A 19,353-nucleotide genomic window follows, 5' to 3' on the forward strand; every position below is an offset into this window, starting at 1 on the left:
CTAATACTCAATCATGAAGTCTATTATCCATGTATGTACGATATATGCCACTGATGAACATTTATCAGGTAAATAGTTACGCGGTCATTTTGGCCTTGTGAGCATGCCTGCTCCATTCGTCTTCATCCAACCAAACCGGTGCCAATACATTCATAACGCCGGGGTGAACTTCCACCCTTACAGGGGACGCAGAAATCTTCTCCCCACTGACATCCAACCATTTGTCTTCCTTTCGATCTGTGACTCCATCCTTGTTCCAAGACCATCCATGCGGTTCAAGTACAAGTGCGCGAACCCGACTGGTTTTTATAAACGGAAACTGGAGATATTTACCGGATTCCGGATCCGCAACAGATTGTAGAGCTTGTACCGAAGACATGGTTTCAGAGTACACAACCTCGAGCGCACCGTCTGCTAGACGGCTCGATGGTGCGGCCAGAAAATCGGACGAAATCCAGGGTAAATTCGTGGCCAAAAAGTAGGTAAAAGTTGTTGAGATGATTTGGGGCCAATGTTCGTGCTGTAATGGGTCAGAGGTATAAAGGCGAGGAGGGCCCAATGCTGAAGGCTGCGTTGATGATGAGGGAGATTTTCGGTATTGATCCGCTTGATTGACAGGGAGAAGGTAGAGCTTTCCGTGGTATGTGCGTAATCGAAGGATACGGATGATGGCGGCCACTGTCATGCGGTCGCCACCCATCCATCGATAACTTTCGGATTCAAAGTCCACGTCGGCAAGAAGTGCCCACATGAGTTGAAGATGAGAATACATGACGGTTTCGTTCTGGGTTACGGAGAAAACATCCATTGGACGCGTCTGGCCTGTGCAGTGATATGGGTTAATGAAATGCGCTTATACACTGCACCAAACCGTCTAAGTACCTTTGATGACACTAAGAGCTGCAAGCTCTGGAAACATTGTATCGAGATTCTTGCTCATTGCGTTTGCTGACCCTATTGAAATCAACCGCGAAACAGCACATTAAATCATTGACTCGCCATCAATACCAATCGAATATGTAAGCCTTACCGCTTCCCACGATGCCAACGGGCAACGTTCTTGCTTGCTCCCAGTCAGGCCTCGTCAACAACCCGTTGATCAGCTCATGGAAAACACCATCTCCGCTAATCGTGATAGCCGCGCTGTACTGGTCCAAGGGTAACGTTCGTGCAATTTCCGTGGCATGTTCTGTAGCTTGGGTTTCTGATTGGGACATGATTAAATCTAGAGTTCAACACTGTTTTCCGACTCCTGAAATGTACCATGCAAATCGATCTTCAATCCTGCTATCTGAAACATGGGTTGGACAACATGTTCATAAATGTGTTTGGCCTTTTTTGTTCCTCCAAAGGGATTTATGAGGACAAGTATCTTCTTGCTTACTGAAGACAAAGAAGGAGGACCAGAGATCAGAACACAAGAAGGTGTTCACATCATTTTCTAGTACTCACATTGTCCGAGTCCCGCCGCCGCGATCACCGCCTCGACGCATTGTCGTGCACCTGCGTTCTTGCTCTGAAGCAAGATTTGTCGTATCCCCGGTTGCTTATCTTTTCGTCCCCGAGACAATTCTACGGCATGGAGAAGCCAGAATGACGAGTTTCCCGGGGCATTATTTGCTTGAATGGCCTCCAAGCCCCTACGAAGCACTGCAGAACTATGCAGAGTTCGCACGGACTGGGTTGGGTTCGACACAACGGTTGCGCCAAAAATGAAGGTTGCCTGAATGTTTATTACTGGAGAAGGGTTACATATTAGTTACAGCCAGTGCCAAGGAGCGCAAAACTCTCGGCATGGCTCGCGTTTGAGCCGCATAGCCTACCATTTCCTGTTGCCGTTGTCCACGACACGCCATTCTCTGATACGTTTAGATCCGCTTCCACAGGATAAATTGAACGCGTAGAAGGGATGCAGCCCAACGTCGTGGGCGACGCCTCATTGTCCCAGTGGACAATGACGGTATCGCTGAACATGCAGGCAATGGAAACGAAACGGGCAGGAGAATGGAGCAGATCCCAGCGGAACTTGTGGAACTGGGCGGAACGGATGATGACTGAACCGGGTGGTTCCAATCAAGAAGCCACTGCTGACTCAGCTGATTCCATCCGATTTGTAGTTAGCCCGATCACCTTTATATCTCTTCCTACATACGTTGCAGCAAATATTTGGATTCTTCCAAATTGTAGAAGACAACATGGGGATACGGTACAGAGATGAGAAACACACAGTTCGAAAACCGATATGCTTCAAAGGGCCAACGCTGCCCGCAACCAAAAACACAACGTTGCTCGTTCATGGGGACGAAGCTGTGCCATCTATTACCATGCCAACAGCGAGATGACCTGCACTTACACACGACATCTAGCCCTTCTCCCAGCGATCGACACCAAAAAATGTCAATACCACAGCAACAGCAACCTCCGAAGCCCCCGCAGCTCTCTGCACTGGAGGAGGACGACGAGTTTGAAGACTTTGCTATCGAAAGTTAGTGGCCACGCCTTGCTTTGAGACGCTGTGGGGTGTTTTAACGTGAACAATGTGTAGACTGGACAGAGGCAGACGAAGATCACGAAGACGCTCTGCTATGGGACGATAATTGGGACGATGAAGACCTGAACGATGAATTTACGCGGCAATTAAGGTATGTTAACAATGGGAGTCGGTGAGGAGAATCGTTCTCGTTGCTGACGAAAGACCACCTAATTTTGTAGAGCCGAGCTCATAAAGCCAGCATCCGATGCCACGTCCGGTCAGCAGCAACAAGCACAACAGCAGCAACAGTAGAGTACCAAGTAGTTGATCAAATGCTTCGTTCATGCCAGCTCACGAATGACGGACGTAACACGGTGGACACTCAGTGGGACTGGGCGGACGCGCTACTTTGTTCGCGAGACAAGGAAAAGGAATGAGATCGAACGACCGCGGGGATGCCAAGGTGTCCCAAATGACTTTGCACAAACAGTAGATCCCAAGTTGCTTAACAAATTTAAATCCCGATAAATACACCACGCAATATACAGCTATCTCCACAAATACACAAGTCTGTGATCATCGCTTCCTCTTGAACCTCTCCTTGGCTCCCAGTTTCTCGTCAGCCTGTGCAGCATCGGCACCTAACCCTCCAAACACTCCTTCAGGTATCGCTCGCTTGGCTAATCCCTCTACTTCTGCGCCCTGCTCCATGTTTGCCTCTTCCTCATCCGAGTCATCTTCTCCAATCTCAATCTCATCCGGATTCGCGGCGAGGGGCTCCTCGACCGGCGGTGCAGAGACCTTTGGTTCCGTCTTTTTGGCCCGAACGAAACCAACGACACGGGTGTTCTTCTGCGAACGCGCCCCTTGATCTTGACCTTCACCCTCCTCGGCTTGAATTCGCCTTGCTTCAGCTTCCAGCTCTTCCATGGTTGTCGGTGGAGCAGGGACGGCCTCCGGTTCTTCAGTTTGACCCTGCTGACGCGCAGCCAACAGTTGAGCGGAAATGAAATTGACCTCCGTATTATATTTAGCTTGCACAGAGCGCTTAATCCTGTTAAAATTGTAATCGGTCAACTTTGGTCTCCTGTGATACCAATGACAATGCGACAACCGTTTTCGGCAATACTAACCTGAGCATTTCCTTGAACGTGTCTTCATTACCATGTTTTACTTCAAAATCATGCCAGATTTTCCAAAACTCGGCATCCATTCGAGGATCGCAAAACTGACTACCGTAGGCAAGGATTGCTCTGGCTCGGTCCACCTCCCCAAGTCGGGTCTCCATGTCAGAGAAGCGAACGGACATATCTCTGGCCTGCTTATCTGGCAAGGCCTCGATCGCCCTCTCATATATCTCACGGGTGGAGGTAAGCCCAAAGTATGACGTCGCCTTGGCAATGTAAATGGTAAACATTTCGTAACGATCCTCATCCCCTACTGCTCGAGTCGCTCGATCGTAGATACGCATAGCATGCCGGGCCAGTCCATGATCTTCCTCTAACTTAGCGTACATTAGGTATAAAGGCTTGGCGAACTTTGGTGGCACTTTGTCTACAGCATGTTCAAACAAATCGCGAGCGCGCTCCAGCTTTGTGCCTCCGTAGCGATCAATAAACTTTGTAAGGTAGATGTTCCAAATATCAAAGGCGATTGGATAGCCAAATAGGTCAATCCCTCGTTCGTACACTCTGTAGCTCTGGAGGACATGTTAGAACAATTGCGCTCCGACAACCATTGTCAAGTTTCACTCAAATAGCTCACCTCCTCAAACCACTTATGCTCCTCCAAAAATGCCGCGTAATTGATAATAATCTGGGGCGTTGCAATCTTGAGTTCCATGATACGGTCATATACAGCACGAGTTCCTTCCATTGTCCCAATAGACTCCTCCAGATCAACATAAAAGGACCAGAGCTTCTGTGATTTGAATAGTCGTTGCTGGGGCTCCCGGTTCTCATCATTGTACCGAATTGATGCATGGAAAGCAGGTCCTCCCCGCGGTGGCGTTGTTGCCCGACCCATAACATCTAGCGCACCATCAAAGTTCTCTTGTCGAAGTTCCATTTCTGCCCACTGGCACCACACATCCGCCAATTCGTCCGCCTTTTTATATGGGACGGTGACGGCCTTTTCAAAAGTTCTCCTAGCAGTATCCAAGTCTCCCTTTTGCTCGTAAAACTCTGCAAAGTGGACCCAAAGGAGACTGAGCTTTCCGGCTGCGCGTTTAGGATGAATAGTTTCAATCGCTTTGTGATAGGTCTCAATAATCTTCTTTTCATTTTTGCGTTCCTTCCAGAGGTCTACGCGCTTCTCCCACTCAGCAACGTTGTGCGGGTTCTGGCGAAGTATTACGTCATTAACCAGAAAAGGACGACGCTCCATCAGCTTTTCGAATCGAGCAAGACGAAGGTCAACGTCAACGTCATCAGGTCCGTCGGCTCCACCATTCTGTGCCAACTCTTGCATCTGCCGCGTTAGCACCGTTTCCTCCATTGCCGCATAAGCATCGAAGACCATAGAGAAATCTCTTACTGTCTTCACTTGTCTGATCGCCTCCTCATATACATCGCGCGCTTTTTCCCACTCCTGCTGCAACATCCACCATGTGGCTAGACTATTCCATAGTCTACCGACTTGATCAGAGAACCTAGATATACCGCTTCGAATAATGCGATCAACGTCTAGTCTCTCGACACGTTGATCCCTCCTTGTCTCTGGGTCTTCAGTTTCTGGATTCTCCGTAACTAAGTCACAAAGCTCTGTCCATAGCTGATACTGGCTTTTTCCGTGTCCTGATGTGAACTTTGGATCTTCGACTATAGACGCCAGTACCCGGGCAGCTTCCATGTGCCGAGGCGGATCCAGAGATAACAACAATCCCACATATTCTTCTCTCTGTTCTGGTTGCAGCTTGATGTATCTTCGCCACACACGTACAGCCGTCTCACCTCCCACCAACTTTGCAAATTTGAGGTATAAATCCCAAACTCGGGTATGTTGTGTGATCGGTAAGGCACGAAGGGCACGGTCGAATGTTCTTCGGCACTGTGTCGGCCGGGCTTGATGCATCAGAAATTGACAATACGTGAGCCATATCACAGGGAACTTATTGCAGAGTACCAGACTCCGCTCAAAGCAACTGTTTACACGCTCCCATTCTCTATCACGAAGATCCCGTATTGGTTTGCGAAGGCCAGTTTCCTTGTTCACAGGACCTTCGAGTAGGCCGCTGACACGCAGGTCGAGGTAAGCCTTCCATAGCTTATAGCTGCCAGGAAGATCCTTCACTGCACGTTCATAAATGAAGATACGGCTTTCCATCGGTGCGTCCTTTTTGTGCTCAATATACCGCAGCCAGCACTTTAAAGTGTAAGGATTTCGCAGGCATTCTTCCTCATGGGCTGTAGTATTCAATGAGTACCTCACTTGCAGTAAAGTATAACAGAATAGGCAAACACTTACGGATATCCTCTTCCCGGATAAGCAACAAGTACTCTTCTTTTATTTTCTCAGCATTTTGCAATACTACCTCACCATCAAGACCGTTGGATTCGAGATGGTCCTTATCAACGTCCATGGGAACGACAGCATCGTCAACGGCTGTTGGTGCCATTTCTACACCGGTCACAAGGGAACTCTCTGAAAGGAAGCAGGGATGTGACGATGGGCTATTCATGCGAGTTGACCAGTCCACGTCGACGTTGCCACTGACAACCACAGAGTCGCGCGATGGCCTTCCCAGCCAGACGCTTTCCCATTCGTCAACCATTCGCCTTGCTTCCACCCTTGCAAAAGATGGCAGCCACACCGAATATCACTTTTGTAACAGGCAACGCAAATAAACTCAAGGAAGTCCAGGCGATTCTTGCCCCTACTGGCATTTCGCTGGTATCGCACAAGCTAGACCTCCCGGAACTTCAAGGCACTACACAATCCGTTTCTCTAGAGAAGGCTCGCCATGCTGCGTCTATCTTGCAAAGACCCGTCCTGACAGAGGATACATCTTTATGCTTCACCGCAATGAAAGGGCTTCCAGGCCCATATATTAAATGGTTCCTGGATAGCCTCGGTCACGACGGTTTGAATAGGATGTTGGTCGGGTTTGATGATAAAAGTGCTGAGGCGGTGTGCACCTTTGCCTACTGCAAACCCGGAAAGGAGCCAGTGATATTCGAAGGAAGGACTAATGGAAAGATCGTGCCAGCGCGCGGACCAAAAGATTTCGGGTGGGATCCAGTATTTATGCCAGATGGATTTGAGCAGACGTATGCCGAAATGCCAAAGGATATTAAGAATACGATTAGCCATAGATATAAGGCACTGCAAAAGGTCTTGGAGTTTCTAAAAGACCCAAGTAATCTGGAGTAGATAGCCTCGAACTATAATCAAGTGGCAACTATTTGCAATACACTATATTTATCTGCATCCAAACAAAACGACTAGCGAACATATAACCCGATGTGCGGATTACTCTTGTTCGTTTTCTCCTTTGTCCGTTGTCCTTTTGATATCCTCCAGTTGGATAAGAAGTAGGTCGTCATCGTTGGGATGTCATTGTCGTCTTGTTGGCATGACGGGCAGTGGCACAGTTCACAGGTTCGGACAAGTTGAGCTGACCTTTGGCAACGTTTGTCCTTTAACGCTTTTATCACTGTTTATTTTGTGGGCGGCCATGAGCCTTTGGGTGGACAAACATCGTCCAAAGAGCCTGGACAAGCTCGATTACCATGACGGTTTGACACAGCAACTCCAACGAGTGGTAAGCGGCTGGTGCCCAAAGAGCATAGAGTTTTTCAGCGGTGATTTTGAGGGTCTTGCTCATTATTAGGCGGCGAGCGGCGACTTTCCTCACCTCCTTGTCTATGGCCCATCGGGAGCGGGCAAGAAGACAAGAATTGTCGCGTTATTAAGGGAGCTTTATGGACCGGGCGTTGAAAAGGTAAGGCCGCTCTGGACTTTCTGACTCCCTTAACCTTTATAATAATAACTATGGCTTCACGCTTCAGCTGAAGGTCGATCTCCGCCAGTTTGTCACACCATCAAACCGAAAATTGGAAGTTAGTATAGTGAGCAGCAACTATCATATCGAACTGACTCCCAGGTAAGATAACAAACCAGAGAGGTTTGATAAAACAGCAAGGAATGCCAATTAGCGACAGCCCTCCCTTTTACTGACCCAGACTGAATATAGTGACGTAGGATCGTATGACCGGGTCATTGTGACAGATCTGATCAAGGAAATTGCACAGACTCAACAGGTGGATAGCAGTGCAAAGCGACCATTCAAAGGTTAGTGCTGTCCGGCAAGCCTGTCAAAGAGAAAACATTTCACATCTCTGGAATATATTTTAGTCGTCATTCTGAACGAAGCGGATGGCCTAACACGCGAGGCACAAGCAGCTCTCCGTAGAACCATGGAAAAGTACATGGCGAATCTGCGTGTCATTCTCTGCACAGAGTCCACATCAAAGATCATTGCACCAATAAGAAGTCGGTGCTTACTTGTGAGAGTAGCTGCCCCTGAAGTGGACGAAGTGAGCTGTATTTCTTTAGAAAACGCGTTAAACAGTCCCTTATTCTTGTGCCTTCACCAAAGATGCGCAAAGTGATATACAAAGTCTGCAAGAAGGAAGGAATGACAATACCGGAAGCATTTGCCACGCGTCTTGCTGAAGCAGCAAACGGCAATTTGCGACGTGCGATTCTGATGCTGGAAGCGGCCAGAATCCAGCAATATCCGTTCGAAGATAACCAAGAGATTGCAATAACGGACTGGGAAAGGGTTATTAAAGACATGGCGATGGATATTTTGGGGGAACAGAGTCCAGCTAGGTGGGTACTATAATCCACATAACGAGTGTGGGCGACAATCTGTCTAATGGGGCCAGATAGGTTGATGAAAGTCCGAGGGACCTTTTACGAACTCCTGTCACACTGCATTCCACCTGATATCATACTCAAGGTAAATAGCTCCGGTTGACGTACTCATGGAATCATCAATTCACCTCCTTTGTATTCGCGGCCAGTATCTGGCTTTTGAACTGATGAAAAACGTGGATGGTCAAATTAAACTCGAAATCGTGCAGGCTGCAGCACAGTTTGTAAGTGATTCTGGAATTCAAAAGGAGTCATTTTGCGTTCCTTTTTTCAATGTCGTTTGTTTTTTCATAGGAACACCGATTGAGGATGGGAAATAAAGCGATCTTCCACCTCGAGGCATTCGTTGCGCGTTTCATGAGTGTATATAAAGCGTACCTAATGGAAATTGGTATGGCCTGAAGCCGCGTGATTCTGACTGTAAAGAATGTGATGTGGACGGGCATGATAGGGAGAATATGTATATATCTAATAGATTCGGAGTAATTACTGTGACATTGGGACTCAATATCGGTGCCCGTTCGCATTCCGTTCAGATCGGAATGCTCAATCAAAACTGGCAGCCGTAGATTGTCGGGCGCGACTACAACTTTACTAACTAATGTGCAGTTATTGACGGGGTGATGCCTTCATCCTCGCGCGCAAATAATCCCCCTTCCTTCCCTTCTTCCTCTCTTATGAACGCAAGCACCTCATCCACAAATGTCCCTTCGCCTTGCTCCTTAAACTTCACGGCACGGTTTATCGCTTCCCTGAAAATTGAAACCACGTTTGTTCCATCTGAGGCGGAGGCAAAGAAGAGTGGGAGATGGTCAGACTGTGATGGATCTTGTGGTTCTTCTGGGTCGTTATTTTGGGGCGCTGTTCCGCTTGCTTCTGCTCGTTCGGCACGCCGTCGCTCGACAAAACCGAAAGCCCTTTTTGCACGCGATGGATCGACATCGATTTTGTTCGCTACTACAATCACCGGTAGCTACAATATCGGAGATCGGTTATTATTAAGCATGATGTCTGACGAGGTCTAACCAACGCAAAGTGGAAGCTATTCATACCTTCAAGCCCACATGGCTTACCAACTCGTCGTACCATGTATCCAAATTTTTGTATGTTATCTTCCGTCCCACGTCAAACACCAGAATACATGCATGAGCTCCATGGTAATAACCAGCATGCATGCTTTGAAACCGCTCCTGTCCCGCCGTGTCCCAAAAGTCAACCCGCAGTTTCCGAGGTTTCTCCGTGCTTGCACCACTGCGTCGATCAGATGGAAATGGATAGGTGCATACGTGACGGTAAAGGGTGAGAGCATAGGTGGATAGTTGCTGTGGGTGGAATTCGTCAAGAAGAAAACGCTCCGCTAGCTTGGATTTTCCAACTGCCGAGTCGCCCAGGAGGATAATCTAATGATACCGCGCTGTCAGAAAGTAGACCTCAAACTAAAGACAGCAGCCAGGAACTCTACCGCCCACCTTGAGGTCGGCAGGTTGCTCTGAGGCATTCTTCGCTTGCGTAGCCGACATGTTTGAAGTGATCAAAACCTTGGATGTTTATACAAACTGGTTGCCTCCAAGGAGGGACGGAGCAGCCAAATAACACGTATTACATAAGGACAATATGTCCTTTCGCGGAGATCACCCATTGGAACCAGAACCCGGCATTGGGGCTGATGAGGGTCGTTGGAACTTGCGAACAATGACGCATGTAGCCCAGCAGAGATCGCAAGGTCCAAAGAGTCGTCGCTTTTCTACCGACTCACTTGGTTCCAATCGTAACATCATAGCTGGTGTTGCGATACTCAGCCGTCTCGTGCTTTGGTCCATCGCCGTCACTTCCGCCCACTTGGGGAGTGCATACGATGCTTCTACCGCTCTACCGTCTGGACCGTGGCGGGACGGCACTTTCAGTGATCCACCCGCGCTGCAAGAGAGAGGACAAGATTCTTTGTCACGTCCTTCCTATTTAGACGCTACTTTACAGCGCAAACTCCTAGCACCTTTTGTCAGATGGGACGCGGTGTACTTTTTGAAGATTGCGGAAGCAGGATATACATATGAACACGAATTTGCCTTCTTCCCCGGTCTTCCTTTGCTGATGCGGGCGCTAAGCGGTACGCTGGAAACACAGCATAGGAGGAGGAAGCTTTAGAACTTATCAGTCCGATAACAACACAGCTATCCTTCCTTCATGTGGACTTGAGAGACGGACAATACTTATGCTTATGGGCGTTACGATATCCAATGTTGCCTTCGTTGGGGCCGCTGTGGTTCTCTATAGGTAAACGATAATTGCATTGGAAGCCATGTCCACGTAACTTCTGCAGAGACGGTGGGCATTAACCGAACACTGAAGGTTAGGATGTCGGCTGCTCAACGAGCGCCTGGCTTTCACTGCTGCGATACTTTTCTGTGTAACTCCTGCTGGTCTCTTTATGTCCGCCATGTAAGTATTGGAATGATGTGTGTCGCATAGAGCCTTATCAACACATGGTCGGGAACGGTGATCTAGACTGCATTCAGTCGTCTGATCAGTGCCCATTGTCTTAAAGCTACACAGAATCCCTGTTCGCTCTTTTATCCTTCATTGGCATGGCCCTTATAGTCGACCGTCGATACATGCTAGCTGCAATAGCATGGGCCTTGGCTACCGCGGTTAGATCGAACGGGATCGTGTATGCCGGATTCTTTGCGTGGAGTTTGATTATTTTGCCTTTGCAAAATGGTGCTAAGGTTCGTCGTCCGGCATATCGCCGATTTAAATTTACATTCAGCTTACGTCTCTCGTCAGCTATCCGTAGCCTGCAGTTTAGGACGAGTATTCCAAACCCTCATTCTCTGCACGGTCGTTGCTGCTCCTTTTTTGGGGTTTCAGTATTACGCCTATCATCTTTTTTGCGGTGGACATCCTCAACAGGAGCTACGGCCGTGGTGTATGAACGCAGTGCCCAGTTTGTACAATTTTGTGCAAAAGGAGTATTGGTAAGGCGATCTGCTACATCTATCTTCAGATGACGTTGGCCCTGAACATTGTTTGATTCTACGGCGACGGAAGGAACAATGGATTCCTACGTTATTATCGGCCACAGCAAATACCCAATTTTGTCCTAGCAGCACCAATATTCACCATATCAGTTGCCGGCATTCGGGAGTACGTCAAGCACGACCCACTTCGATTTGTCTCCATCGGCTTCCGACGAAGCACCCGGAATGGAAATGGTACCAATTGGGTCATATTTAGCAGCCATCTTCTTCCCTATGTTTATCTCTGGACATTCTTGACCTTCTACTGCGCAACCATGATGCACGTGCAGGTCGTTGTGAGATTCTTCACTTCTATGCCCTGTGTTTATTGGTTTGCCGCTTACTTGGTTTTGGGGAACGTGGAGGGGCGAAGGCAGGGATCACAGTGGGGAAAAGCAATTCTGACCTATTTTGTCCTATACGGGATGGTCACAACGGTTCTGTTTGCAAATTTCCTTCCGCCAGCGTAGACTAGTCCTTAATGATATACATGTACACAGCTTCAAGGGAAGCTCGAGTGAAAGTTTCAATATACCCATTGAACCTAGAGATTCCTCACCAACTACGTTATACCATCCGAGGACTTTACTCATCATCTAGCTCACCAGCAGCGCTATTTATCTTTTGACTTCGATAAAAGTCCGCCACCTGATTCGAGCTGTTAGGGGAGGAATGAAGCCAATACAAACTCAGTTGACTTATGCCCACCTGTGAAGCATTGGTTGCCTGTTCAGGCTTCTTATCATCGCGAACTCTCATGAACCGCGGGAAGCGCAAGCTGATTCCTTTGTTGGGGTCAACGTGCCCAATAGCTGCTTTGTGTACTGGTGAAATAGAGAGGTCGGCGGCTTTCACCTCCCACACCTTCAGATGGTGAGACCATTGTACGCGTGATCAACGCTCACCCTCATTCACTATTACCTGTACAGCATCAAACCACACGTCAGGTCGCAGATTGGGAGTGTCACTCCACTGATAATATGACTTGGGGCGGTCAATGATGTGATCTTTGAAAAACTTTGCATGCTCCGCTAACTGCTCTTCTGAAAATCCGGTTCCAATCTGTAAGGGGTTGACAGTTAATGCAAGTCAAGAACCCGCCATCTTCTCTTGATTCCGTACCTTGCAAATACTTTGATACTCCTCACGATCTTCATCATAGCATGCTAATAGGTATCCTCCATACCATCCAGTACGCTTCCCTCGGCCGATGTATCCGCCAATCACGACAAGATCAAACGTATCACCAACACCACTCAAATAGTCTTTCTTGACCTGCGAGCACAAAAAGCATGCGGGGTTATCTTCGTTCAAGGAAGTATCTCACACATCAAGTGCATACCTTGAGCCAATTTCTTGATCTCTTACTTGGTTCGTACGAAGCTTCTTGCACAAGGGTCTTCACCATCAAACCTTCGCAATTCCCTTCTACCGCTTCATCCAAAAATGTTTGGATCTCTTCTACATTACTTGATTCCTTATGTTTAGCAAAAGCGAAGACTCCGTCAACCTCGTTGAAATGCTCATAAAGAACATCGCGACGGTCTTTCAAATGTTTTGTTGTCAACGGCTAAGAGTCCTGATGTTAGCTTATAATACATACTTTGATGTTGCTGAGAGTCGCTGCATACCTCTCCGTTTAGGTACAAAAGATCGAAAGCAAAGACACAGACTTGAACTTGGATGTCTGCTGCTTGCACGTCCTGGATATTCATGTTAGAACAAGCTATTCCAGCACTTTAATGCCGGTCGACACATACCTTACGCTTTCGGGTACTCAGCACCTGAAATGGCAGGATGCATTGCTTTTGCCGATCCCAAGCCACAGCCTCGCAGTCAAGTACGAAAGATTTGACACCCTCTTTTGGAATCTCCATTTTGTTGAAGTACCGTTAATACAAAGGAAAATCCGGCCTAGAGGCTGGCCCCGTTCTTTAATCCTCACCTTCGGGATGGCTTCAATGATATCTGGATACTTGGCGGACAGATTCTCCGAGTTTCTACTGTATATTACAATCTTTCCATACTCCAGCAAATGAATCTAAATTCGTAGCACAATGAGCACATTTTAATATAGGAGATAATCGTTGCTTTTCCATACCTGAGCACGTTCCCCATCGTACTTATATTCACAAGTAAAGGTCATGTTTTCAAAGCGGTTCAAAACATCCGTAAGGGACTTTGTAGGATGGGCAAGCATTGGTTTCAACGGCACTCCTGTGCAATGGTCAGATCATGGGTAACTTTCATTCCAGAGGAGCGCGTGCACGCACCAGGCCGTAGCTTGCAGTACTTTGGTAATTCCTTGATGCCTTTTTCCAGTAGTACTGGGACAATCTCATCGTAATTGGGAAGCTCACTTCCGTGCAGAAAAGAATGAGATAGAGGACAGCAAAACAATGTAAAACAGGCACTTACTTATACACATGTTTGAAGGTAGCTGCAGCTTCTGCCAGCACGGTGGCTCGTTTGTCCTCGGACAGCTTGACAACCGCTATTGAACGGAATTAGATTACGTATGGATAGCTGTCATTATAAATCGTTTCACACACATGAATCTGTCAGGGTCGCGGCATGCGCTAGCGCTTGTAAAATAGATTGTTCCGCCAACCCAATACGTAGTTTTCCCTCCAAAGAACTACCGACCGTTTCAGTTTTCACGCCGTATCTACATAGAAATGAACAGGGTAATCTCCTACCGTATAAGATATTTCGGCTCATTGTCACGACATGCCACCAGAAGTTTGTTGATTTTGCCAATTTTGAGGCTTTGGGACTGCGAGGTAAAGTAACCCCTAATGATTGGATGCACCCAACGAGCATTTACGACAAGTACTTACAGACTGCCCAGTAATGGAGGCAATTTCATTCAAGGTCTTGTAAACGGAAACAACGGTCAGTGGTGGTGGCGGAAACATTGTCTTCTGATGCCCTCTGCTTGTCTGCACGAAATGCCATCTCAGTTATTTATCTTCCAAGAATATGTGCAATGAAGAGTCCTACCTGAGCTACTGTTCCCAAATCACCGTGCTGTGCCATATCCGTTTTGATGCTTTGGGCAGATCGACCAGTCGCTGATGCCACTGCTTTTACCAGAATGCTCTCGCCAATGCCAAGCTCCTTGCCTTCATATTCAGGACCTATCTGTTGACGTTTGGAATCGTGAATAATACGCCACATGATATCAAGAATCAGCACTCACTCTATTGAGACAAAGGTAAATGCATGCAACCAAATCTTTTGGCGACAGTTGTATTACATCCTTGAAAAAGGCTGTGAGGAACGCTAGAATCTGAAGTCTGTGCGATAACAATTAGACAACCCGTTCATACGCTGCTTTCAACCAGTATTCGCACCTTTTGGTGGTAGATTCAATCTGCTCAAATGTCTTGCAGAGTGCCGCGTATGGTACCCTACCATGATCGAAATCTGAGTTATGGCAACGCATTCATGAAGAATCCATGACTTACGGAGAACCCTTCTTCCATGCTAGACTCTCTGCCTTGCTAGTAAGGCTCCCAGTGGTCACCCTAATTTTCAAACCTTCAGTGAGCATATTTACCTCCGCATCGATGGCGGTGACGTACATCTTTGCAGTCGCCTTGGCAATCTTTGCATCGTCAACTTCCTCCTCGATAGTATCCGCTTCCGCTCCGTCCGATACATCTGCTTCTGTGGGACCACATCAGTATATGAAAGAGCTCGCGCAACGGTTTAACCTACCTGGTGTGTGCTCACCCAACCTATCCTTGGGTGCTGTTGCATTTTCTCCAGTGGGACGCAATGCCGCGTCCGATCCGGCCCTAGGGGTGGATCTGGGTGCTTTCTCTGCTTGTGTTGTTTTCTTTTCTGAAGATGATGTGGTAGGTGTCTTGCGTAACCCGATTAACAACTCGATGGCGTGTCTCGTCAACTGTTGACCTTCTCACCTCTTCCAAATCTCCAAACTTGTCACTATCAATATCAGTGTCCGACTCAGAGTCGGTAATTATTCTACGCGCTTTTTTACTCGGCCTCTCCGAATCTTGTGCCGCATCCTTTGTCGTTCTCTTTCTCGGTGATCTTCGGCCGTTCTCAGCACCATGCGGTGATATGCTGCTGCTCTCACTTCCAATGTCCATGTTTTCCTTCCCACGATCATCGACATCATCAGATTCGTCGTTGTCTTCAGACAATCTTTTCTGACTGGCGGTCTGCACAGTGTTCTTGATGTCTTCCACCGCCGTATCTTTTGAAAGTTGGCAGAACATGAGTCCAAAAAGCCTGGATAGCTCTTCTATCAAATTCACCTTCTAACAGTTCTTTGGGTCTGACTTTTTCTGAAGGTTCAACCGCTCCTGGTGCTTTCCCGGTGGCATTCGGCTCGATGCTCTATAAATCGTAGGTCAAGGCCCAGACGTGTCACTAACAAAAATATTCTTATACCGATTTGACAATCATAACTGACCTCTCCACCCGATGTTACTTCCTCCTTTGTTGGTTTCCCTCCCTTGTTCCAAAAAGACCTGCCTTCCACAAATGAACATTCAGTTCCGAGAAGAATGCAAAACTTCTCAATGAATAACCATACGCAAGCGTCATTTGCTTCTTCCCGGCCATGTTTCCCACCTACTACAGTTTCGTAGGGTTTGACTCGTCTGGAAAGTTGGAAGGTAGGACACCAAGAATGTCAAATGCCAAATGCTCGCGGGCGCTGACGATGTCGGACAACCATCTGGACGTCATTTAACCCAAAATGGGTTCCACTGAGTCATCACCGACCCATCGTGGGATGCGCGATCGTTGCTGATCTCACCATTTCAGCAGCGGATTCTCTGAGAATATAACGACATAAAATGCTAGTCCCACCGCTTCGCCCATTAGCTACTTTAAACCTAGAACCGAACATCCGATCGCGATTGCACAATGCCGGCTACCGCACGACTGCGGACTTGGGGAACGTTACCGCTGAAGCTCTTGCGCAAGGTGTGTAGTGAGGTCTCGTCACGGGCATAGTGAGGCTGATTGTAATCCAATCTCGAACATTTTCAAGAACTCGGAGTACCATTACACCAAGCAAACTCGGTAGTTCAGCAGCTGAACAAGGGTATTCCGTTAGTTCGGTGGCCACCAATTAACTATAGTTCCGAGGTTAACCAATTGGCACATACCCAGATACAGTCGTGTCAATCTCCGCATTAGAAGCTCTAGCGCGAGAACGTCGCCGATTGTCTATAAGTACATTCTCGAAGGCGTTTGACAGTATGCTGGGTGGGTCGGGCGTTCCCACTGGACGAGTCACAGAAATATGCGGAGCACCGGGGATGGGAAAGACGCAACTCGGGTAAGCTCTACGCACTACCGATGACTAGCACTTTCAACCCTGAAAAAGACATGACTATTTCAACTTGTAGTATGCAGCTATGTGTTAATGTACAGATTCCGATATCCTGCGGCGGGGCCGAAGGAGAAGCGATCTATATTGGTGCGTTCTCACATCATTTTGCGTAGCGTGAATAGAATAATGAGCTTTCCCGATAGATACAGAGGGAAGCTTTGTAGTTGAACGGGTTGCAGAGATTGCTCGGGCGACATACAGATCCGTGGGCGGCAGTGAGGAAAACGAGAAAGAGCAAGTCGATGAGTACCTCTCCCGAATACATTATTTCCGAATACACGGATACTTGGAGCAAATAGCTCTGATCAATCAAATGGATCAGTTCCTGAAGAAGCATCCAAACGTAGGTTCTCTCGGTCTGCGTTACGTTGGCGCCTGCAGGTGTTGAACCGAATTCTTGTGACAGGTTAAGCTCATGGTAATCGACAGTATAGCATTCCATTTTCGTCAAAATTTCACAGATATGGGATTACGAACCCGACTGTTGAATGGGATGGCTCAAAATTTTCGGCGATTTGCGGATATGTCCGATATGGCTGTCGTGCTCATGAATCAAATGACGACACGGATTACTCGCGGAGAGCAGTCAAATAACAATACGGCAACGCTTGTCCCTGCCTTGGGTATAGATCCATATTCAATTACGGTACATTGAAGCAGTTCCTAATGAGCACTTTAATGGAGTGCAGGTGATAGTTGGGGACATGCAAGCACCAACCGCATAATTCTCTTCTGGCAACGAGAATTGCGGTAAGGACCGGGAGATAATTCTCGCAAGGGCAAATTGAGATTGACACGGATTTCCCAGGCATGCAATGATAGTCAAATCTCCTAACCTCCAGCAGCGTACCATTCAGTACGCAGTCACGGTAAGTGAGAGACGCAGGCGTTTTCCGTTCGATATTCTCAAAGGACAGTCCGGGTAGGGAGACGGAATTCGCGACCCTCCAACAACCAACCCTACTCCAAACAATCCCCGAAAGAGGCCGTTAGATGAATGATGCTTAAACATCAATTATAATCCGGATGGACGACGGCTCAATTACAAAATGTCATTTCCCGAATCAGTGCCATAAGACTGCTGCGGGCGTTCCTATGGAGCTATTAACTGACCTATCGACGACACTACGTTATTGGGAAGAAGCACTGTTTCCACACCCTAACTGAGCTCAACTGTCCAACTCTCAATTTACTATTTAACGGCGAGGTGATCTCGAGCGACGCCGCGGTGATGGGGAACGGCGACGAGGAGACACAGATCGGCGTCGCGATGATCTGTCCGACCGACGCTGGGGGCTTCCGGATCGCTCCTGCTCATGTTGTCCTTATAGTCTGCGGGGGTTTGCACCAGAGATATAACTTGTCTTACCTCCTTCACACTTAGAGTCTGGCCTTCGTAGTCATAGTCTTGGAACATGCGCATAGCCTCCTCCATATCCGATAGATTGGAAAACTCCACGATACTAAGTTGGCAATTCAGTACACACCTTTGTAAATACATGAACCATGATCATGCTCACCCTTCGCCTTCACGTGAGACGTCGGTATAAATAACTTCTCCGGCTTTCCGCATAAGATCTTTCAAATCCTGAATCCCACGGCGTTGTTAGATAAGTCGATCTATCGAATATAGAGTGCCTCGAAAGTCCGTGAACCAATGAGGCCGTCCCGGTTTCCAAGGCCAGACAGGAGAGGAACTCTTGCGAGAGAAGTCACACAGCAGCACGTGGAAGACCCAAAAGATGGAAGCCAAATACGAAGATCCCGTTTTGCCAAGTGTGGTGAAGGTCGCCAAGATAGATCAAGAGACGGCACTCCCACGGCACAACTACATCGGACATTCTTGGCTCAGCCCATAGTTGCGACATACCCATATACAGTCGCCAGACGACACACCCATCCTGCTTGCTCCCAAATTTTATGCGGGGTTCTTTGCTTACCTGCCAGGACGTGCGGTTGGGCAAGTTCTGAACGATGATCCTATATAGAGGTACGATCAGATGCCAGCTACTCGAAACAAGTGGAGACAGCTAAACCTACCGGTGGGAACTACGTCCGCCACGTCGGGTTGTAGTTGGGACATATTGGTCGCGCCTTCTGCGGTCCGCTTGAGTATGCGCAGGTTCAACAATCAATCTAGAAACAAACACGAGCTGTAGGGCTGCAGACTGTAAAATTTTGGAAAGAATTATAGGCTCCCTACCTTGCATGGTGGAATTTCTCACCATCGAGAACTTTGACGCAGTCTCGGGCGTCTTGCTCGTTCTCAAACTCAACGAAAGCATATCCACTGAGGATACGATACTCAGCGACCCTGCCAAACTCGGTTACGAGTTTCTCAACCTCCCTCTGCGTAACGTCGTTTGGCAGTTTTCCTGTTTACAACCATGCCATTCGTTAGCAAGAAACAAAAGAGTGGCCTCTACAGTCTACTGACCAATGTATACTCTTCTGTACGGCATCCCTAGTAGATCCTTTGTTCAAGTAACAAAAAAACTGGGACAGATGAATCGCTTCTTTTGCGTTGGGAGATCTCCAAAAAGGCTTGGCCTCCTCTACCAACTCCTTGGTACACGTCAGTAACGTGATAGGTAATCACGGCATGA

General features: G+C 47.8%; 10 protein-coding genes across 10 annotated transcripts; 5 read left to right on the forward strand and 5 right to left on the reverse strand.

The window, feature by feature from the left end:
* Window positions 1-4: 4 nt before the first annotated feature.
* SPPG_04699 (uncharacterized protein) lies at window positions 5-2,022 on the reverse strand. The gene is made up of 6 exons (XM_016752930.1): window positions 1,824-2,022; window positions 1,453-1,737; window positions 1,264-1,383; window positions 1,031-1,204; window positions 883-954; window positions 5-822 (listed from the first exon to the last, which is right to left on the reverse strand). Exons 1-6 carry the CDS (start codon window positions 1,972-1,974, stop codon window positions 77-79), a joined length of 1,548 nt encoding a protein of 515 aa, XP_016608414.1. The 5' UTR covers window positions 1,975-2,022; the 3' UTR covers window positions 5-76.
* Window positions 2,023-2,364: 342 nt separating this feature from the next.
* Window positions 2,365-3,056, forward strand: SPPG_04700 (uncharacterized protein). The gene is made up of 3 exons (XM_016752931.1): window positions 2,365-2,485; window positions 2,546-2,642; window positions 2,713-3,056. Exons 1-3 carry the CDS (start codon window positions 2,395-2,397, stop codon window positions 2,783-2,785), a joined length of 261 nt encoding a protein of 86 aa, XP_016608415.1. The 5' UTR covers window positions 2,365-2,394; the 3' UTR covers window positions 2,786-3,056.
* SPPG_04701 (mRNA splicing protein SYF1) lies at window positions 2,940-6,126 on the reverse strand. Its single transcript, XM_016752932.1, has 4 exons — window positions 5,939-6,126; window positions 4,238-5,877; window positions 3,607-4,172; window positions 2,940-3,527 (listed from the first exon to the last, which is right to left on the reverse strand). Exons 1-4 carry the CDS (start codon window positions 6,087-6,089, stop codon window positions 3,050-3,052), a joined length of 2,835 nt encoding a protein of 944 aa, XP_016608416.1. The 5' UTR covers window positions 6,090-6,126; the 3' UTR covers window positions 2,940-3,049.
* Window positions 6,127-6,191: 65 nt separating this feature from the next.
* On the forward strand, window positions 6,192-6,934 carry SPPG_04702 (rdgB/HAM1 family non-canonical purine NTP pyrophosphatase). Its single transcript, XM_016752933.1, has one exon. The coding sequence runs from the start codon at window positions 6,206-6,208 to the stop codon at window positions 6,842-6,844; it is 639 nt and encodes a 212-aa protein (XP_016608417.1). The 5' UTR covers window positions 6,192-6,205; the 3' UTR covers window positions 6,845-6,934.
* A 169-nt stretch (window positions 6,935-7,103) lies between these two features.
* SPPG_04703 (replication factor C subunit 5) lies at window positions 7,104-8,861 on the forward strand. The gene is made up of 9 exons (XM_016752934.1): window positions 7,104-7,235; window positions 7,305-7,415; window positions 7,483-7,577; window positions 7,668-7,765; window positions 7,829-8,010; window positions 8,073-8,308; window positions 8,369-8,438; window positions 8,503-8,577; window positions 8,648-8,861. Exons 1-9 carry the CDS (start codon window positions 7,149-7,151, stop codon window positions 8,753-8,755), a joined length of 1,062 nt encoding a protein of 353 aa, XP_016608418.1. The 5' UTR covers window positions 7,104-7,148; the 3' UTR covers window positions 8,756-8,861.
* On the reverse strand, window positions 8,802-9,897 carry SPPG_04704 (small GTP-binding protein domain). The gene is made up of 3 exons (XM_016752935.1): window positions 9,823-9,897; window positions 9,406-9,753; window positions 8,802-9,326 (listed from the first exon to the last, which is right to left on the reverse strand). Exons 1-3 carry the CDS (start codon window positions 9,871-9,873, stop codon window positions 8,952-8,954), a joined length of 774 nt encoding a protein of 257 aa, XP_016608419.1. The 5' UTR covers window positions 9,874-9,897; the 3' UTR covers window positions 8,802-8,951.
* Window positions 9,898-9,967: 70 nt separating this feature from the next.
* SPPG_04705 (GPI-anchor transamidase GPI18) lies at window positions 9,968-11,925 on the forward strand (the record flags this gene model as incomplete). Its single annotated transcript, XM_016752936.1, has 6 exons — window positions 9,968-10,460; window positions 10,525-10,627; window positions 10,703-10,792; window positions 10,899-11,079; window positions 11,138-11,328; window positions 11,402-11,925. The coding sequence occupies 6 exons, from the start codon at window positions 9,968-9,970 to the stop codon at window positions 11,838-11,840; spliced, it is 1,497 nt and encodes a 498-aa protein (XP_016608420.1). The 3' UTR covers window positions 11,841-11,925.
* On the reverse strand, window positions 11,785-16,053 carry SPPG_04706 (DNA ligase I, ATP-dependent (dnl1)). Its single transcript, XM_016752937.1, has 24 exons — window positions 15,941-16,053; window positions 15,818-15,875; window positions 15,660-15,741; window positions 15,300-15,598; window positions 15,094-15,241; window positions 14,958-15,042; window positions 14,841-14,900; window positions 14,727-14,783; window positions 14,573-14,669; window positions 14,374-14,514; window positions 14,211-14,312; window positions 14,070-14,146; window positions 13,923-14,008; window positions 13,789-13,864; window positions 13,644-13,729; window positions 13,472-13,587; window positions 13,316-13,411; window positions 13,131-13,241; window positions 13,002-13,073; window positions 12,713-12,940; window positions 12,493-12,645; window positions 12,292-12,432; window positions 12,079-12,234; window positions 11,785-12,018 (listed from the first exon to the last, which is right to left on the reverse strand). Exons 1-24 carry the CDS (start codon window positions 15,967-15,969, stop codon window positions 11,956-11,958), a joined length of 2,619 nt encoding a protein of 872 aa, XP_016608421.1. The 5' UTR covers window positions 15,970-16,053; the 3' UTR covers window positions 11,785-11,955.
* A 115-nt stretch (window positions 16,054-16,168) lies between these two features.
* Window positions 16,169-18,269, forward strand: SPPG_04707 (uncharacterized protein). The gene is made up of 9 exons (XM_016752938.1): window positions 16,169-16,335; window positions 16,403-16,456; window positions 16,525-16,693; window positions 16,764-16,834; window positions 16,891-17,090; window positions 17,154-17,370; window positions 17,437-17,497; window positions 17,556-17,616; window positions 17,674-18,269. Exons 1-9 carry the CDS (start codon window positions 16,206-16,208, stop codon window positions 17,746-17,748), a joined length of 1,038 nt encoding a protein of 345 aa, XP_016608422.1. The 5' UTR covers window positions 16,169-16,205; the 3' UTR covers window positions 17,749-18,269.
* Window positions 17,548-19,300, reverse strand: SPPG_04708 (uncharacterized protein). The gene is made up of 7 exons (XM_016752939.1): window positions 19,185-19,300; window positions 18,951-19,122; window positions 18,788-18,883; window positions 18,688-18,727; window positions 18,268-18,335; window positions 18,117-18,210; window positions 17,548-18,057 (listed from the first exon to the last, which is right to left on the reverse strand). The coding sequence occupies exons 1-7, from the start codon at window positions 19,207-19,209 to the stop codon at window positions 17,944-17,946; spliced, it is 609 nt and encodes a 202-aa protein (XP_016608423.1). The 5' UTR covers window positions 19,210-19,300; the 3' UTR covers window positions 17,548-17,943.
* Window positions 19,301-19,353: the final 53 nt, after the last annotated feature.

This window comes from Spizellomyces punctatus (genome assembly GCF_000182565.1).
Source record: "Spizellomyces punctatus DAOM BR117 chromosome Unknown supercont1.7, whole genome shotgun sequence".
Lineage (NCBI taxonomy): Eukaryota > Fungi > Chytridiomycota > Chytridiomycetes > Spizellomycetales > Spizellomycetaceae > Spizellomyces > Spizellomyces punctatus.

Excerpts from the sequence above, each read along its gene's own strand:
- SPPG_04699 (XM_016752930.1), bottom strand. The coding sequence starts at position 1,974 with ATGTTCAGCGATACCGTCATTGTCCACTGGGACAATGAGGCGTCGCCC. Across the intron at positions 955-1,030 it reads CGTTGGCATCGTGGGAAGCG|GGTCAGCAAACGCAATGAGC; the intron begins GTAAGGCTTACA and ends TGATTTCAATAG. Across the intron at positions 823-882 it reads AGCTCTTAGTGTCATCAAAG|GCCAGACGCGTCCAATGGAT; the intron begins GTACTTAGACGG and ends ATCACTGCACAG.
- SPPG_04700 (XM_016752931.1), top strand. The coding sequence starts at position 2,395 with ATGTCAATACCACAGCAACAGCAACCTCCGAAGCCCCCGCAGCTCTCT. Across the intron at positions 2,486-2,545 it reads TGAAGACTTTGCTATCGAAA|ACTGGACAGAGGCAGACGAA; the intron begins GTTAGTGGCCAC and ends AACAATGTGTAG. Across the intron at positions 2,643-2,712 it reads GAATTTACGCGGCAATTAAG|AGCCGAGCTCATAAAGCCAG; the intron begins GTATGTTAACAA and ends CTAATTTTGTAG.
- SPPG_04701 (XM_016752932.1), bottom strand. The coding sequence starts at position 6,089 with ATGGCACCAACAGCCGTTGACGATGCTGTCGTTCCCATGGACGTTGAT. Across the intron at positions 5,878-5,938 it reads TATCCGGGAAGAGGATATCC|CCCATGAGGAAGAATGCCTG; the intron begins GTAAGTGTTTGC and ends TGAATACTACAG. Across the intron at positions 4,173-4,237 it reads AGCATAAGTGGTTTGAGGAG|AGCTACAGAGTGTACGAACG; the intron begins GTGAGCTATTTG and ends CATGTCCTCCAG.
- SPPG_04702 (XM_016752933.1), top strand. The coding sequence starts at position 6,206 with ATGGCCTTCCCAGCCAGACGCTTTCCCATTCGTCAACCATTCGCCTTG.
- SPPG_04703 (XM_016752934.1), top strand. The coding sequence starts at position 7,149 with ATGAGCCTTTGGGTGGACAAACATCGTCCAAAGAGCCTGGACAAGCTC. Across the intron at positions 7,236-7,304 it reads CACAGCAACTCCAACGAGTG|GCGGCGAGCGGCGACTTTCC; the intron begins GTAAGCGGCTGG and ends GCTCATTATTAG. Across the intron at positions 7,578-7,667 it reads CATATCGAACTGACTCCCAG|TGACGTAGGATCGTATGACC; the intron begins GTAAGATAACAA and ends GACTGAATATAG.
- SPPG_04704 (XM_016752935.1), bottom strand. The coding sequence starts at position 9,873 with ATGTCGGCTACGCAAGCGAAGAATGCCTCAGAGCAACCTGCCGACCTC. Across the intron at positions 9,754-9,822 it reads AGCAACCTGCCGACCTCAAG|ATTATCCTCCTGGGCGACTC; the intron begins GTGGGCGGTAGA and ends CGGTATCATTAG. Across the intron at positions 9,327-9,405 it reads TAAGCCATGTGGGCTTGAAG|CTACCGGTGATTGTAGTAGC; the intron begins GTATGAATAGCT and ends CCGATATTGTAG.
- SPPG_04706 (XM_016752937.1), bottom strand. The coding sequence starts at position 15,969 with ATGGCCGGGAAGAAGCAAATGACGCTTGC. Across the intron at positions 15,742-15,817 it reads AAGTAACATCGGGTGGAGAG|AGCATCGAGCCGAATGCCAC; the intron begins GTCAGTTATGAT and ends TACGATTTATAG. Across the intron at positions 13,412-13,471 it reads ACGATGGGGAACGTGCTCAG|ATTCATTTGCTGGAGTATGG; the intron begins GTATGGAAAAGC and ends CTACGAATTTAG.
- SPPG_04707 (XM_016752938.1), top strand. The coding sequence starts at position 16,206 with ATGCTAGTCCCACCGCTTCGCCCATTAGCTACTTTAAACCTAGAACCG. Across the intron at positions 16,336-16,402 it reads CGCTGAAGCTCTTGCGCAAG|AACTCGGAGTACCATTACAC; the intron begins GTGTGTAGTGAG and ends AACATTTTCAAG. Across the intron at positions 17,371-17,436 it reads AACGCTTGTCCCTGCCTTGG|GTGATAGTTGGGGACATGCA; the intron begins GTATAGATCCAT and ends AATGGAGTGCAG.
- SPPG_04708 (XM_016752939.1), bottom strand. The coding sequence starts at position 19,209 with ATGCCGTACAGAAGAGTATACATTG. Across the intron at positions 19,123-19,184 it reads GTACAGAAGAGTATACATTG|GAAAACTGCCAAACGACGTT; the intron begins GTCAGTAGACTG and ends GGTTGTAAACAG. Across the intron at positions 18,058-18,116 it reads AGACTCTAAGTGTGAAGGAG|GAGCGATCCGGAAGCCCCCA; the intron begins GTAAGACAAGTT and ends CAACATGAGCAG.